Here is a 16,626-nt window from a genome sequence, read left to right as displayed (position 1 = left end):
AAGTTTATTTGGCATTATTTAATGTCAAACAAAAATGATAACACCAAAAAAAAAAAAAAAAAAAAAAAAAAAAAAAAAAAAAAAAAAAAACTCAGTAAATGTTATAATATTTTTTAAATGAAATAAAGGCGTCGAAGTACTCTCAGCGTCCTTTTCTACAGTGACTTAGGTTTGTCGAACAAAAGAGTGTCTTGAATTCAATGCTTAACAATGGCGTTTCTGATATTGTCCGAGGTACGTGCTCGTCTTTGCAGTTGGAATTGGACCAGCATTTTTGTAGTAGTTACGATTATAAGTTTTGAGGCGTCAAAAAAATATAGTGTATGAAGCTTGAAGTCGGCAATTGAATGATTAGATTAATTCAGGTGGTGTACAGGCCTGAGTTTCTTGTAGACATGTCGGAGGTAATAGAGTGATTGCCTATATGGCGATATTTGCGGCTTTTATCAGATGGTTTGTTTAACGAAGCATATAGGCAAAAGATTTTTAACCATTATACTAGTGGTGGTTGGAAGTGTTATTAAATTTATTCTCCAAGGTCTTATGATCAGTATATTAGACATGATGTCCAACCCGTTCTCTTCAATCAAATTGAAAATAGTATAACAGATACAGCCCAAGTCAGAAAAACTGATGGGAATTATAGTTTACATAGACATATATCTGATGTATTTATAGTCAGAACTTGAATAAACAACTGAAAAGTAATACCTATAGTTTCTTATATTATTATAATTGATAACATATCGCCGTCATCTACATAGCAGCAATAATATATTACTAGTCGGCCGTCGAGTTATCATATTATAACTCACTGCTGTAATCAAAAGCGGAACGTACATAATTTTATTTGTTGTATACAGTTTGTAAGGTAAGTTTATCAACCCAATTTGAAGGGATTATAAAAACAGGCAAAAAGCAAGTCGTGCTTTTTTTTTTCGGACACGCTTAGCAAAATCGACTTTTTTCAGGTAAATTGGGTTCATCAAGATAGCTAATTGGGTCTCCCTTAACGAACAACGAGTTCTGATTTCTGGGTATTCGACCAAAAAAAAAAAAATATCTTATTTTGAAACAAATTGTTAGATCACAATATTTTTAAGACTAAATAAAATTGACTTTAATTGAAAACCTTATTTTTTCATCAGCACAAAAAAAAAAATCTATGCTTTCTTTCTTTAAGCTGGTTTTTTTTTTTTAATATTTTTTATTTCATAAAACGTAGATTTCGTATGTCTACTTAAATTAACAGTTCGAAACTTTAAAAAGTTAAGCGTAATCTATTAATAGATGAATTCAATCGTTACCCTCTTCGGTAGGGAATCTTGTTAAAAGATCGCCCTAATTGTATTTCGTTGCACAATCTCAGTCAATTAATATAATTTGGCTACTATGTTTTGAACTCCTGCAATTTCTCTAGTGATATCAATATACACAAAAGATTGGTGCTACAATGTGTAGAAAGCTTGCATTTAGCAATCCCAGAAAACTGTCTATCTTTTAAAAAAAAAAAACTTCTTTAAATAATGATGTGAAAATTATTTTATTTCTTTTTATCCTCATTCTTTTAACCTTATTCCCTTCCTTTCCTTTAATCTACTCATTATGAGATTCACCCTTGTTTCATCCTGCGTTGCACTTCTTGCTGTAGCTTTATCAGTCGATGCAGCACCAGATGGCAAGAAACTTTCCTTCAATTTAGAAAACAACAATAATTATAAGCCAGATGCCAAACGTGCTGTCCTCAGAGCGAACGCCAAGTACAGTACCACACCCTTTGCTCCTGTGCACAACAACATTGGCACACTATCAGCTTTGGATACTGGCTCGGTTTCTGTTGTCGATCATGAAAACGATCTTGAATATTACGGAACTGTCAAACTTGGCACACCTGCTCAAAAGTTTAAAGTAAATTTCGATACTGGCTCTTCAGATTTCTGGCTTGGTATGATTAGCGAACAAGACTATAGCAATTAATAGGGGTTTTAATTTTAATTTTTATTTCAGCTTCCACATTGTGTTCAACTTGTAAATCGCATACCCGCTACAATCCCAAGAAATCTAATACTTACTCCAAAGATGGCCGAAAATGGAGTATTTCATATGGTGATGGCTCAACTGCAAATGGTATCCTGGGAAAAGATACATTAAACATCGGTGGCATAACTATCAAAAAGCAAACATTTGGTTTAGCCAAGATGGAATCCAGCAGTTTTGCAACCGATCCTGTAGACGGTCTTTTAGGTCTCGGTTTTAACAAAATTACTACTGTCAAAGGTGTCAAGACACCAGTTGATAACATGATCAGCCAAGGTTTAATTACCTCTCCAATTTTTGGTGTTCATCTTGGTAAAGCTAGTAAGAACGGTGGTGGTGAATTCCTGTTTGGTGGTTACAATAAAAAGAAATTTAAGGGCTCCTTGACTACTATTCCTGTCGATAATTCCAAGGGATTCTGGAGCATTACCATGAAGAGTCTTAAAGTTGGATCCACAAAAGTATCTGGATCGTTTGACGGCATCATTGATACCGGTACCACTCTACTGATCTTTACTAACAACATGGCAAAGAAGGTTGCTAAAGCATATGGCGCATCTGACAACGGCGACGGCACCTTCACTATTTCTTGTAATACTTCTAAACTTAAGCCTCTTGTATTTGCTATCGGAAATAAGACTTTCAAAGTCCCCACCGATTCTCTTGTTTTCCAGAAAATCGGATCTCACTGTAAGCTGAAAATTTTATTTTATTTACGTATGTATGCTAATTCTTCAATTGATAAAATAAAAATACAATAGGTATTGCTGGATTTGGATATAGTAACATTGATTTTGCTATTATCGGTGATACATTCTTGAAGAACAACTACGTTGTCTTTAACCCAAAGGTTCCTAATGTTCGTATTGCTGCATCGATCGATCAATAATTCTTTCATAAATACATTATGTAAATGACAGAAGGATATACGTTTTATTGTTTACAAGTATTAATAAATAATCTTTTTTCGCCTGAAAAACAACTTTATGTAAGTGCAAACAGGCTACCTCATTTGCTGACTGTTTATATCAGAGGTACGATCAACAGAAAATTAGTACCTTGCAACAATAAAATAAAAGACTTGACAATTCTACAAAGTACACAACACGTTGGCTCTTGCAAAGATAAAGGGAAGCCAAATGTATAGGCTAAATATGCGAGTACTGTAAGTTTATGTCTTTTTTTCCAATTCGAGAATGACTTTAAACTTGAAAAGTTCTGTAAATGCTCACCACCTGTCGCTGTGTAGTTTTGTAAAGCTGCATTTTCTAGTGACTGATCGTTTTTGTTTACCCAGAACATTCATTCTGCTTTATCCTTGATGCTGTAACGTCAATAAACACAAACGTCCAGACATCGCTATTGCATAGGATTCTAGCCGGGACGCTTTACTCACGAGCTCTTTCGTGTGCCGAAGGCATATTCATTTTTGGTGGCTGACTCTCCCTGAACAACACCTGTCAATACATGTGTAAATTAAGACAGCAATAAATAAGACTTTCACCATGATTAAGACATTCATTAAGGTAAGCCTTCAACTCCAAGAATTTGGTGTCAGAGCTTAATGTTCCTCTCCCTGAGCAACAAATGTCGTAAATCAAGATGGCCATAATCAAGACATTCATACAGTAGAACTTTAACTTTAGGAATATAATTTAAGAGTTCAAGGTTTTATCAACACAAGTTTTCCAGTCGATATAAATGCTGAAAATGTTGATGGTTCCAAGTGTGCCTAATGTTTCAATAAAGTGAATGACATTGGCAACGTTGTCGCTCTTTGACCATGAAGCTGTCCTTCATATGGTAAGTTAATAAAATGTTGCCCTTCTAAAATTCAGAAATGATTTTGAGCGTTAGCCGGGACAGCCAAAATGTCAGTCAAGTCAAATGTCCTATAACTCTAAACAAGACACGTATTCCATTATAGTGCAATAATGTTTGCTTATGGTCACAATCAAAATTGCACCAACATTGAAATAACCAGAGAAAAAAAATATTGGTTTGAAAAACATGAAAATCGTACTTACCTTGGGCTGCAGCTTAAAATTACTAAGTGACTGCTAATTTTCAAATGTTCAACATATGCATTATAGAGCTTCAAGATGCTATAAAATACGATACAACACTCGTAATTGAACAAAACAAAAAAGGTTTAAATATGAAAAATATATCTTATAAATGTATTTATATTTATTAACAAAAGTGAATTAAACTTTTAAAGAAGAAAGTGCTGAAAAAGCAATTTACTTCTTACCAGCCTTGACAGCGGCCTTGGTGACCTTACCGGTCTTCTCAACCTTCTCAACAGACTTGATAACACCAACAGCAACGGTTTGACGCATATCACGGACAGCGAAACGACCGAGGGGAGGGTAGTCAGTATAGGCTTCGACACACATAGGCTTGGAAGGAATCATCTTGACAATAGCGGAATCACCAGACTTGACGAACTATTTAAATGAAAAACGGTTAGAATCATGTTGTTTATACTGTTATAATGATACTTTCCTTAGGGGCATCTTCCATCTTCTTACCAGAACGACGATCAATCTTCTCGACGAGTTCAGAGAACTTACAAGCAATATGAGCGGTGTGACAATCGAGAACGGGAGAGTAACCGTTGGAGATTTGACCGGGATGGTTCAAGATAATAACTTGAGCGAGGAAAGAACCGGCTTCCTTAGCGGGGTCGTTCTTGGAATCGGAACAGACGTTACCACGACGGATATCCTTGACGGAAACGTTCTTGACGTTGAAACCAACGTTATCTCCGGGAAGACCTTCAGTCAAAGTTTCGTGATGCATTTCAACGGACTTGACTTCAGTGGTGACAGCAGCAGGGGCGAAGTTAACGACCATACCAGCCTTGATAGTACCGGTCTCGACACGACCAACGGGCACTGTACCAATACCACCAATCTTGTAAACATCTTGGAGGGGAAGACGGAGAGGCTTGTCGGAAGGACGGCTAGGGGGATCAATAGCATCAATAGCTTCAAGAAGAGTCTTACCAGTCTTGGAACCAGCCTTGGTCTCCTTGTTCCATCCCTTGAACCAACCCATGTTGACAGATTCCTCCAACATGTTATCACCGTGCCATCCGGAAATGGGAACGAAAGGAACAGACTTGGGGTTGAAACCAATCTTCTTGATGAAAGAAGAGACTTCCTTGACAATTTCGTTGTAACGGGCTTCGGACCACTTGGTGGTATCCATCTTGTTAATAGCAACAATCAATTGACGGACACCCAAGGTGAAGGCAAGAAGGGCGTGCTCACGGGTTTGACCATCCTTGGAAATACCAGCTTCGAACTCACCAGTACCACCGGCAATGATAAGAATAGCACAATCAGCTTGAGAGGTACCAGTAATCATGTTCTTGATGAAATCACGATGACCAGGAGCATCAATAACAGTGACGTTATACTTGGGGGTCTCGAACTTCCAGAGAGCAATATCAATGGTAATACCACGCTCACGTTCAGCCTTGAGCTTATCGAGGACCCAGGCATACTTGAAAGAACCCTTACCGAGTTCAGCAGCTTCCTTCTCGAACTTTTCGATAGTACGCTTGTCAATACCACCACACTTGTAGATCAAGTGACCAGTGGTGGTAGACTTACCAGAATCGACGTGACCAATAACGACGACGTTAACGTGAGTCTTCTCTTTACCCATTTTAATTAGCTATAATTCAACATAGTTTAGTATATTTTGTCGATGGATGGATGGATGGATGCATGGATGCATCTAGTAAAATTTACCTTTTGTTGTAGGAGAGAACACAAAAGGCCTGAACCCAGCAAGATATTTAAAGGGAAAAAAAAATTCAATTCAATTCAAAGTCACAAAAAAAAACTTTGGATAGCCGATGTCTTCAAAGTCACGCAGAAAGGCATAAATTTTTTACTTTTGGATCGAAAAATTGCTAGCGTTTGACGAATTCAATAAAAAGAGAAGCACAGTGTTCTATTGTATTACGGGCCAAAGTTTTTATTTAATTTCCCTTATTAACCTTCAAAAACCGATGGATCAATTTTTATACCAAATTTTTTATACATCTACCCAAATATTAACGTCGGCCCTACTTAATTGATTGTATTTATTATATTTACCTGTTCTTTCATTCTTTCATCTAATATATCCTCTAATCCACGTGCCTTGGATCCAAATAATAATCTGTTGGAAGCATCCCTGAAACGGACAATCCAAAAACTAATGCTCATAAACAGCAGAGTGCACTCAAATAAGATAGATCTCCAACTAAGCCATGTTCCTTTTTTGACGTTTAATCCAAGTACAGCCCACCTTGCCATGATATTGATTCGATTTACTGGACTTCCAACAGCCTTGTTGTTCGCTCTAACAATATTCATGTTTCTCGAGATAAAAATCAGTTCTCGAGGGAACAGTGCTTGATCCCGTAAGAAATGCTTTATACGTTCTTTCATTTGACTTTGTAATTCATACATATCCTTGACATCTATATCACTTATATGGACCGCCTTTTTTCCTGAAAAAGGCCGTTGTAATGTTATTGATGCAAACATGGTGGCATCATGTATTCCCCATTCCTCACAAATTTCTGTCATCTTTGGTATGTCCAACATGAATAATGCTTCCCACAATTTGCAATATTCCAATCTGAATCTATTGTATACCACTGAGTATATGTTCCAATTTCAATTTGAAACTTTACTTACTTCTCTGACTCTTGAATATAAAGTCCATGGTCAATCAAGACGACTTCGACTTGGTTCTTTTTATGCGGATGTTTTCTAACTAACACATTACCGGGGTGAGGGTCACCTATTATCATTTTTTATACCAGTAAGTATTCTATCTAGAGCCAGGGAAAAAATATAACATTACCATGAACAAATCCGCTACGAAAAATTTGACTTGCAAAGGCTTCAATGGCGGTTTTCATTGCTACTTTGTAATCGATACCTACCCTGTCTAAAGCGTCTACATCCGTTAGCTGGATACCTTCCACCCATTCACAAACCAATACTCGTTTGGACGTGTACTCATCATATACTTTTGGTACATATACTCTATCTTTTAAAGATTTTTCCTCTTGAAGATGCTTCCATGCTTTTTTAGCATTTCTATAATTTTTTTTTTTTTTTTTTTTTTTTTGAGTGTTTGTATTTTGATTTTTGATAATAGACTTTACCTAGCCTCATTTTCAAAGTCTGCCTCCATTCGCATGTGCTCTTCAATATAATCACTCGACCATGATAAAGGTAAATCAAAAACTTTCTCATATACTTGAAGTAATATCCTAAAGGCCCGCAAATCCCAGTTCATTTGTTTTTTAATTGCAGGTTTTTGTATTTTGACAGCAACAATATCGCCGTTACGTAATCTTGCTTTATGCACTTGGGCAATGGAGGCAGAAGCAATTGGCGTCATATCAAATTCTGCAAAAATTTCGCTTGGATGTTTTCCATTAAAATCTTCCATAAATACACGTTCCACGGATTCAAACGAGACAGCAGGAGCAGCATCAAACAATTTTCTGGCTCTAATTTGATAGGCGATTGGTAAGACGGCAGATTGGGTGCCAATAACTTGACCCATTTTTATGTACAGACCACCATTTTTTTCAAATACATCAAATATACGGTTAGCTACTCTTTCGTGCAGCTGTTCAATATGCAACGTATCTTCTGGTGAATATCCAGGTTTAAAATTAAGTTTGTAATCTATTGCCAATGCAACACCATTGTAAAATGTTCTGGCATTTCGACTAATTAGCTGCGCTTCTGAACGGGAATCGTAGTTATAGAGGCTGGTTGCTAAGAGACCTGTTCCCAAGCCATACTTTAGCGGTCTTGAGGAGAGAAGTTTTTTTGACAATAGAGACATGGTTTTAACAATGAAAGAGGATTTAAAATGGAAAACCTGGTAAATACAAGCTTTAAATTAAAAAGTATCCAATCGTTGATATCTTAATGCCTGCACGATGTGAATACAAATGGCAATTAAATTGTACGTCACTCAGTGGATTCCCCGCATTTTTGATCTAAAACGCCGCAAAGCCCCGCGTGAAGTACTCTTCCTTTCTTTATCAATTCGTTATTGCAATGGCAACCCGTAGAGCTTTGACGCTTCTTTCGCACAAAAGTAAAATAAGCTCATCTCTATTTCTAAAAGTCCAACCGAGGCTCCCCGTTTATAATAGTAGTAAAAGACTCTATACCAACTTTTCGGTACCTAGACAGCTACCAGCAGTACCTGAAACCACCAGTAAAGCTATTCATATTGAATAACTGAAAATTGTAAGCTAACAGATTCAGTAGCAAATAGTTCATCTCGTTCTAACAACCATGATCCGCACGACTCTACAAGGTAAAAAGCAGAATAAAATAAAAATTTAACTAATAACATTATTTAACATACATATAATAGAGCGGCAGAAATAAAAGACGCCAAGCTGATATTCAATCAAGCATGGAAGAACATTGAGGACCATTACGGCAGGGAGAATATCCATTTACCTCGCGAATTCATTTTCTTAATGGGAGCACCAGGGTATGTTTAGTCTTATCAGCGAAATAGGACATCTACTAATACATCTAAAAGGTCGGGAAAAGGGACTCACACTCCTTCTATTTTACGTGCACGTGGCATTACAAACCCTCCCATTTCTGTGTCGCAATTACTCCAGACGCCCGAGTGTAAAGAGTTGATAAATCAAGGCCAAATGATATCAGACAGATATGTAATTGAACTGATTTTACATGCCATGTTGGACTGTGACCCAACTGTCGGTGTCCTAGTTGATGGTTTTCCTCGTACGGATATACAAGTAGAGGCATTGAAGCTACTCCATGACCGTATGACGGAACTTCGAAGAGAATTTTGGGATACAGATAAAAGAGACCAATATCCGTAAGCGTGTATACAGCTTTATTTGATGTCTTATTTAACATTTATCCTTATTTAGTCGTCCTGTATTTCGCATTTGTGTTTTATATGTGGACGAAGAAATATCTGTCCAAAGACAACTTGCACGTGGTAGAATGATACGCGAGCATAACATCGAAGTAAAAAAGTCAGGACAAGGTGTATTTTGGGATGAGCGTGTAACTGATAACGATGAAAGTGTAAGTGGGTCTTTTCTATATAAACAAAGCCACTATGAATAACATATATTAGTTGATTCGTGAGAGATATTCAATTTTTAAGGCACATTATGGCTCACTATTGAAATTGTCTAAAATGTTTCCCTTCCGTAAGTCATATTAGATTCTAATTTTAGCTGTTATTAACATATTTGTAGACTTAATTAATGCGACTGGTTCAATTAAAGAAGTTTTGCAAATTATTTTGAAGGAGTTCGAATATCAGTCCTCGTTGGAACTAGATTCGGACACCTTTGACTCAATCTCTCATATACCGGTTGCCACACAGATTGGTATTCATGCTAGACAAGTAGGTGAAATAATTCGGCCTTATAACATTCGTTTACTCTTCTTTATTCTTAGGACCTCATAAGCAGATTGGAACATTATCAAGATACTGAACCCGATATGTTACACAAAGCTATCCGCTTTATAGATGATAACGTCATTCCCCAAGTGCATCGTCATTCAATCAGTGGACATGCAAACATTAGAACGTAGGTCGCTTAACCTTTTATACGTGACAGTATCTTACTTTTAAGCATAGTGAAGAGCCACTAATGGGTAAGGAGCACTTTGCTGCTATTGTTATGGATGTATTATCGGAGCGTGGTTACCATGTTTCCTTTGATCGCAGGCTGCATCATGTACCTACCAGTGTTGATTTGAAGACAGGAAAAATTGAGTTAGATACTCATCATATTTATTTATTGACTGTCGAGTATCCCAAGCACTATATCCGTGCTTTAGAGCAGAAATTTAATTAAAAATAGAACCAAAAAGATGATTTTCATAGTTACTGCAATTTACTTCACTAACAGCTACTCATTATCCTTGAAAGTAGTCACGTAATCTAACCTTTTGTTTTTTCTTTTTCTACATACTATGGTAGGAAGCCTGCTTGTTTGACTTTATATGTAGATGTATAAAAAAAACGGTGGATATTTACATATAATATAAAATAGCCATAAGTTCCAAGCTCTGCGAAGAACAAATTCCGAAGATTTCCACTTGCCATTCCTATAAAGTGTAAGTGTCGTACCAAAGATAAGCATGTATTTCCATGCCTACCTTTCATGCTGCTTCTCTTTACCCTTCTCGATTTGCTTTTCTTCGCCTTTCTTAAGCTTATTCTTGTCCTCTTTTTCTTCCTGCTCCTCTTTTTTGCCTTCTTCTTTAAGTCTTCTGATTTTATTATATTTCGAGGTTCCATGCAGTAATATATTAATCATGATCTCAGGTGCCCTTTGTCCATCTTGATACAAATTGAAATGTTCTTTGGCTGTATGTTTTTCATCGAAATTGTATAAAACATTGAGGTTTGTCAGCATATGCTGGGCATATATCTTAAAGTTGTTATTATTTGCTGTCTTCAATGAAGGGATTGCTGACTCGATTTGCGTAAAACCTTACATATCTTTTCTTTTTTTCAGAAGTTTTGAATATAACGTGGAGCCTGACAAGTGATAACACTATTTAGTTGTACAGCATATTATCTTGTGTTGGTTGCTATTGAGACCAATAGCAGCAGTATATACTGTTTTCCTACCAGGGTTTAGGAAACTTGGTTTATAAATGACTCTTCCACTTCTTCCAAGGTAAGATCTTTTACGCCCAACTCATGGTTTACTATTGTGTTGCTATTGTCATATTTGTCAGACCTTCTATAAGAAAGAAGATTGACGCAAAAACCATTTAATTGAACAATGTTTCCAAATAATACGTTACTTTGTCCATCAGGCAATAAACCTTCAATACTATGGGTGTTTAAAACTAAGTCAGGATTTCATGCCATCAATTGAGTGTATCTAATTATATTCATACCTGTATCCTAATACTTCGAAATTAATTATTCTATTAAAAAACAGAAGTTAATTCATATAACCTCTGATTTGGTAAAGTTTCTTTGACGAAAGAAGATAAGGCGTTTACGCTTATTTTTTTAAAGCGCCAGTGCATCGTAGGCTTGGTAAAATCGAGAAGAGTCTCGGAAGAGGTAGACCTTGAACATCAAATGGATGATATTGATTACGATTTTGTTCATATTGCTTTAATATATATTCCAAGCATTTGTATGCCTTTTCGGGAGTAGCTGACATCGAAGAGTTACCCTACAATTAATTACATTTTTCATTGTCTTGCCCTCTTGTTCTACTGTATTCTTTAGCAGGTCTATTGTCAAGCCTTCGGGTAATGAAATTTAGTTATGGACACTTTGGATCACCTTGGCATTCGTACTGATAGCAACACTCTTTTGAAATAAGTTTAATGGAATAAGGATCCATAACCGCTATGAAGTAAATATTGAGTAATCATATAATATTTTTCTTTTACTAACCACGAATATGTTTTGTAAACGATAATAAAAATACCTGAGAAGATGATCCTCAAACGCTTCTACTATACAATTTTGGTAGGTTGTACCCAATTCATCTAAAAACTGGGAGGTACCTGCTTGAAGTTTTTTCTTAAAAATAATATCCGCGTGATCAGTTTTGAATGGCCCCCAAACACTATATATATCAGCTGGCATATTTGTACTAGTTGTTATTCTTTTAGCATTTAATTGGAGGTATCAACTATGATAATTTATGTCAGAAAAAGAAAGGACCAAGCTATGAATAAAGACACTCACCATCACCAGCAGTTGGTGGGTTGAAAAATTTACATCTAAAATAACTTCTAGATATGTGGCGAGTCTTACCACAATCTTTACAGATAATAGTAGTAAAAGACCCATCTTTTTAATAAATTTATTAGCTTACTAAATCTTGTAATATTTTAAAAAAATTGAATTTCAGGAAAACACTATACTACAAGCTTAAAATTCGGAGGCGTGCTCTTTCTTCCAGTTAAGCCACACCTTCTTTAACCCAGTTTTCAACTCTTCGTTATTGAATATGGCATTAATAGAACGATAGGATATTTCAAACAATTCATTCCGGGACAGGTTGAATGTTTCACCAGCAAGCCTGTATTCATTGGATGCTTCTGAGAAGAAGACCCCTTTATCGTCGGTCTAAATAAGATAAAAACAAATATTATTACAAATGCTATCTATTAGATTTTTTTCTCTCTTACACATAAGATGAAAGGGTGGTTATCGTTCAGAAGCTCTTTGATATGGTGCTCCTTGAGGGCACTGGTGGTCTTGCAAACAAGGTTTGAGGTCATGCATATTTCGACAGGAATATTTTCTTTGTAGATCACCTGTCTACAGTAATCATCCAAAAATGTTGCGTGTCCCAGTCTGTCGGGTTTAATAGACAAGACATCAGGAGCCTCACCGAGGTTTTCAATTACTTCGTTAAAATGAATAGTAAGAGGAAAACCATTTTCCTTTGCTCTTTCAAATGCAGGTCTTAAATTGTTAAAAAGACCCACTTTGACATCACCACAGAGATCGATACCTACGATACCACGAGACTGAAAGGCCAAGGCTAAATCAACAACTTCTTGAGCCTCCTCTAATGTATTACGGCGATCAATAGAGATAATAAATTTGACGATAATATCAGCTCTGGGCTCTTCGACAACAGATAAAACGGCCTCAAGATAAGATATTTTAGTCATGCCTTTTTGTAAAGAGAAGACATGTGTGTAAAAAGAAAGAAAAACAATTTTATTTAAATAAAATCCGCAAGAAAGTAGAATCCTTATATAAAAGAGCCTTCTCTGTTAAGCTTACCTGTTTCATCGTTCTTTCTCGGAGTAGATCTTAATTCCAAATATTTAACACCATCCTTAGCGAATTCGTCTATCGTTTTTCTAGTGGCGATTCGGACGCTTTCTTCGTCATCAGTCAACTGGTAAATGAATTTAAACAATGGAAAAAAGCTGCCTTAAAGATTAGTTTGGTTTTTAGAAGTGCTTTTTTGTTTATACCTATCCATTTCCAAAGAGTCTGGGATTCTGAATTCTGCAAGCTCAGGTTTCTCAGCCTTTTTGCGTTCTACCAACTCACGCATGGTGGCAGGACTCAAACTGCCGTTAAGATGAGCATGAAGTTCAACTTTGGGAAGTTGAACACAAAATTCAGCCAAAGAGGACGCCATAGGCAATAATATAAAGGGGTATTACATTTGCTGCAAGGCAAAGTCGGGTATTTTGCTCTGTGATTGAAATTCCATGTATCGTGACAACAATCACACATCAGATAAGCCACCCAGGATAAAAACCAGCAGCTGTGGTATTGCCCTTTTCAAAACGATATTCTGCCAGGATATCCGAACGTTCTAATTCAAGTTGAAAGTGTTAAACGATATTTACTTTTTCATTTTTTCTTAAAAGTTATACTATCGACCTAGTGTCGTGCTAAAATCGAATAGGTTCTAAACAGATGAAAGAATCCTGCGTTGATTACATGTTTTCTTGAATTTAAGATTGCAACTCAGTTCATTTTTATATTTTGTGTATCTTTAAATTTACTTTAGTTTTTCCTTCTTCTTCTTTTCTTTTTAACTTAATTTTTTTAAAAAATGGCATTAGGTTTCGGTAGCAAGAAGACTAAATCATCGGAGGATGAAACCCCCACTAGTAATGACGTCGATAAACTTTCCATGAAGAACTTGGATACTGCGGAAAAGAGTCAATTTGGTGAATTCAAAGAGTTTTTAAAGGTTGTCATTAGTTTCACAGGTGATCTTTCTTCTTTGACCTGTCCTGCTTTCTTTTTGAACGGACTTTCATTATTGGAATATGGGTAAGCTGGGATTGTATAATGGGTTAATTGTATACTTAATTGTCTTATATAGTACATATTGGGGTGATCATCCTTCGAGCTTCACGGCTATTAGTCAGGCCAAGTTACCTGAAGGTAAAATGACAAGGGTAGTAAACTATATTTTATGTTTATTGACAAGCATAAATGTAGATCGTCTTTTGGCTATATCCAGATGGTTTATCTCCACTCTTTGGGGTAGTTATGCCTCTCGTTGTACGAATGGTAAATATGAAAAGAAACCCTATAATCCTATTTTGGGCGAACAATTCTTTTGTGATATGGGCGATGCCAAGTGTGTCTGTGAACAGGTCGGTCATCACCCTCCTATTTCCGCATTTTATTTGGAAGATGAAAAGGCTGGTGTTTCTTTAAATGGTCACAGTAAGTTTTTAAAACAGTTACATATTTGAAAAAAATAATAAACTAGTTTTACAGGCGGACAAAAGTCAAAATTCAAGGGTACTTCCATTCGAGTTGAACAAGTTGGCAGAGCTGTCTTATATCTCAAGCATTATGATGAACAATATATGATTGACTTCCCCGACCTTCTGATTCGTGGCGTGCTTACAGGTGGTGCATTTATTGAATTGGGCGGCTCTTGTACTATTATTGGATCTAATAATACAAAAGCAGTAATTGAATTTGTTCCTAAGCCATGGTTTGGTGGAGAGTATAATCATATCAAGGGTTCACTTTATTCTGATGGTAAAGTATATTACAATTTATCTGGCAGATGGAGCCATCAGTCCTTTTATAGTAAGGCTGGTGATGCTTCCGGCACCAAAGAGCTCTTATTTGATGCTGAGGCTGAACCTATGGCTGAACGTATTACTGCTCCCGTACAAGAACAAAAGGAGATTGAAACACATCGTGTTTGGGGCCCTGTGACTGAGGCTTTAAAAGAAAAGAATTTCAAGGTTGCTAATGCTGAAAAGTCAAAGATTGAGGATTGGCAGCGTGGTATTCGTAAGGAGCGTGAGGTAAATAAAGAAGTTTGGGAACCAAAACTGTTCAATTTTGAAAAAGATGTCGATGCTGAAAATGGCGGTGATTACCAAAAGAAGAACGCTGGATTAAAGACCAGTATCGACTCCAAACATCACTTAGATGCTGGTGCTTGGACTTACAGCAAATCTCTTCACCTCCGTAAATAGTTGATAAACATACAATAATCGCTTAATAATTAATACCACATTAAATTCAGACAAATTAAAATAAAATAAAAACAAAGGTTTAAATTTAGTTATCACAGTATGATTGTTTGTATTACAGAGGCTGATGCTGCTTACGCTTTTAAGATAGTATCTTGCTGTCAAACGTCTTTACTACAACAGCATTTTTGTGTCAAAGTGTAGTATATCTGTAGTTAGAAGTACTCCCTGTTTATTAAAGTCATACCTTCCTGTCGGAAAAGAACTTTAGAGATACATATGCATAATATTTGCTTCATGAATTAAGTAATATGTCCCACCCAAAAAGCAACGTATCAATCCTATCGATGCGTTTTAGAATATCTACCCTCGAACATGTGCTGTCGACACAAGGCATATTATACAGAACTAAAGTCTTAATATACTAGATGGATATTATATATTATCTAGCAGCTATCCCAGTACCACTCACCAGATGAATGCTTACTAAAGGTTTAAAAAAGTGGTGCCACTCAAGCAGTAAATAGAGTGGTTAAATTATTTTTCCGGCTTTTTTTGTTTTTGTTTTTTTTTGTGGCTGCGCTGAAGTCAACTAAAAAAAACTCTTCTAGCCTCAACTGTAAACAAAATGTCCAAAGAGGTTTCTTTAAAAGACTTTTATAACAACCCTGAAATTGAGGAAGAAGATCAAGATTCTGAGCAAGATTCCGACTTTGTCCCTGAAGGTAAAATATCTTGATTGTAATAAAGGAGTCTATTTAATAAAGCAATGTATATAAATCAGATAACGAGAGCGATGCAGAGGATTTTGTTGAATCAGAGGCTGAAGATGAAGAAGAAAATACAACCAATGATAAAAAGAGAAGTTTACCTGTAGAATCAGCTACTGAAGACGCGACTGTTAAAAAATCGCGAATCGACGCTATCTGGGCAGATATGAACCAACCTCAAAGCAAAAACAAAGTGAAGGAAAGTGTGCCTGAGCCAACAGAACCTGTTGTGGAAAAAAAAGTAAACGAGATTAAGAAAAAGTCAGTGATGCAAAAAAGGCCTCGATCGTCACTGTCTTCTTTGGTATCCCAATACAATATTAAAGAACCAAAGATGAATACTCTTGACAAAAGTAAGTTAGACTGGCAAGGATATGTGGATAGGGAAGGTATCCGGGATGACCTTAAGTATAAAAATAAAGACGGTTACATGGAAAAAGTCGCATTCCTTCAGCGTGTGGATGACAGGAGATTGAGTCAATTAAAATCTGGCCAAAAGAAGGAAGGAAGCAAGAAATAACGTGCTTGGATTGATTGGTTGATATTGATCTATGAACAAAGCCGCTCTTATTTGCTTTTGGATAACATGACATGCATATAAATATATTCCATTCAAACTCTGCATTACTGACTTTTTCTGACTATAAACTTTCATAAGTATTGTGAGTACACGTAAAAAACATCATTGCCAAATGTCTTAAAATAGACATTAAAACCCCCTATATATATTTACAGTAAAATTTCTTTTTTTTTTTGAACTCTTTCTTTCTTCCTTTTTTCTTTTTTTCAAAGGTAGAAAAACACACACTCGG

The 16,626-nt window shown here is 36.2% G+C and overlaps 10 protein-coding genes across 10 annotated transcripts; 4 read left to right on the top strand and 6 right to left on the bottom strand.

Annotated features, from left to right (window-relative positions):
- Window positions 1-1,541: 1,541 nt before the first annotated feature.
- EV154DRAFT_498393 (rhizopuspepsin precursor-like protein) lies at window positions 1,542-3,020 on the top strand. The gene is made up of 3 exons (XM_051600356.1): window positions 1,542-1,945; window positions 2,008-2,727; window positions 2,799-3,020. Exons 1-3 carry the CDS (start codon window positions 1,606-1,608, stop codon window positions 2,924-2,926), a joined length of 1,188 nt encoding a protein of 395 aa, XP_051461053.1. The 5' UTR covers window positions 1,542-1,605; the 3' UTR covers window positions 2,927-3,020.
- A 1,167-nt stretch (window positions 3,021-4,187) lies between these two features.
- On the bottom strand, window positions 4,188-5,919 carry EV154DRAFT_82521 (translation elongation factor 1-alpha). Its single transcript, XM_051607793.1, has 2 exons — window positions 5,802-5,919; window positions 4,188-5,724 (listed from the first exon to the last, which is right to left on the bottom strand). The coding sequence occupies exon 2, from the start codon at window positions 5,713-5,715 to the stop codon at window positions 4,522-4,524; it is 1,194 nt and encodes a 397-aa protein (XP_051461051.1). The 5' UTR covers window positions 5,716-5,724; window positions 5,802-5,919; the 3' UTR covers window positions 4,188-4,521.
- On the bottom strand, window positions 4,281-4,436 carry EV154DRAFT_414806 (elongation factor 1-alpha 1; the record flags this gene model as incomplete). The annotated part of the gene is made up of 1 exon (XM_051595624.1): window positions 4,281-4,436. One exon carries the CDS (start codon window positions 4,434-4,436, stop codon window positions 4,281-4,283), a length of 156 nt encoding a protein of 51 aa, XP_051461052.1.
- Window positions 5,581-8,108, bottom strand: EV154DRAFT_459280 (ABC1 family-domain-containing protein). Its single transcript, XM_051597472.1, has 6 exons — window positions 7,217-8,108; window positions 6,910-7,148; window positions 6,741-6,846; window positions 6,153-6,687; window positions 5,802-6,098; window positions 5,581-5,724 (listed from the first exon to the last, which is right to left on the bottom strand). Exons 1-5 carry the CDS (start codon window positions 7,909-7,911, stop codon window positions 6,048-6,050), a joined length of 1,626 nt encoding a protein of 541 aa, XP_051461050.1. The 5' UTR covers window positions 7,912-8,108; the 3' UTR covers window positions 5,581-5,724; window positions 5,802-6,047.
- On the top strand, window positions 8,096-9,995 carry EV154DRAFT_82388 (adenylate kinase). The gene is made up of 9 exons (XM_051607792.1): window positions 8,096-8,292; window positions 8,343-8,394; window positions 8,455-8,577; window positions 8,629-8,937; window positions 8,993-9,152; window positions 9,205-9,280; window positions 9,329-9,480; window positions 9,534-9,667; window positions 9,718-9,995. Exons 1-9 carry the CDS (start codon window positions 8,130-8,132, stop codon window positions 9,935-9,937), a joined length of 1,389 nt encoding a protein of 462 aa, XP_051461049.1. The 5' UTR covers window positions 8,096-8,129; the 3' UTR covers window positions 9,938-9,995.
- Window positions 9,996-10,053: 58 nt separating this feature from the next.
- EV154DRAFT_478306 (uncharacterized protein) lies at window positions 10,054-10,501 on the bottom strand (the record flags this gene model as incomplete). Its single annotated transcript, XM_051598182.1, has 3 exons — window positions 10,054-10,079; window positions 10,120-10,190; window positions 10,242-10,501. The coding sequence occupies 3 exons, from the start codon at window positions 10,499-10,501 to the stop codon at window positions 10,054-10,056; spliced, it is 357 nt and encodes a 118-aa protein (XP_051461048.1).
- A 603-nt stretch (window positions 10,502-11,104) lies between these two features.
- Window positions 11,105-11,703, bottom strand: EV154DRAFT_478305 (uncharacterized protein; the record flags this gene model as incomplete). Its single annotated transcript, XM_051598181.1, has 3 exons — window positions 11,105-11,281; window positions 11,395-11,460; window positions 11,509-11,703. The coding sequence occupies 3 exons, from the start codon at window positions 11,701-11,703 to the stop codon at window positions 11,105-11,107; spliced, it is 438 nt and encodes a 145-aa protein (XP_051461047.1).
- A 527-nt stretch (window positions 11,704-12,230) lies between these two features.
- On the bottom strand, window positions 12,231-13,225 carry EV154DRAFT_414824 (uncharacterized protein; the record flags this gene model as incomplete). The annotated part of the gene is made up of 3 exons (XM_051595625.1): window positions 12,231-12,745; window positions 12,859-13,007; window positions 13,056-13,225. 3 exons carry the CDS (start codon window positions 13,223-13,225, stop codon window positions 12,231-12,233), a joined length of 834 nt encoding a protein of 277 aa, XP_051461046.1.
- Window positions 13,226-13,437: 212 nt separating this feature from the next.
- EV154DRAFT_82176 (uncharacterized protein) lies at window positions 13,438-15,360 on the top strand. The gene is made up of 4 exons (XM_051607790.1): window positions 13,438-13,872; window positions 13,925-13,986; window positions 14,044-14,274; window positions 14,329-15,360. The coding sequence occupies exons 1-4, from the start codon at window positions 13,649-13,651 to the stop codon at window positions 15,045-15,047; spliced, it is 1,236 nt and encodes a 411-aa protein (XP_051461045.1). The 5' UTR covers window positions 13,438-13,648; the 3' UTR covers window positions 15,048-15,360.
- EV154DRAFT_82251 (bucentaur or craniofacial development-domain-containing protein) lies at window positions 15,361-16,614 on the top strand. The gene is made up of 2 exons (XM_051607791.1): window positions 15,361-15,769; window positions 15,829-16,614. The coding sequence occupies exons 1-2, from the start codon at window positions 15,673-15,675 to the stop codon at window positions 16,332-16,334; spliced, it is 603 nt and encodes a 200-aa protein (XP_051461044.1). The 5' UTR covers window positions 15,361-15,672; the 3' UTR covers window positions 16,335-16,614.
- Window positions 16,615-16,626: the final 12 nt, after the last annotated feature.

The sequence above is a fragment of the Mucor mucedo genome (genome assembly GCF_025094135.1).
Source record: "Mucor mucedo strain NRRL 3635 chromosome Unknown EV154scaffold_16, whole genome shotgun sequence".
Taxonomy (NCBI): domain Eukaryota; kingdom Fungi; phylum Mucoromycota; class Mucoromycetes; order Mucorales; family Mucoraceae; genus Mucor; species Mucor mucedo.
This window is presented reverse-complemented; position numbering and strand designations above follow the sequence as displayed.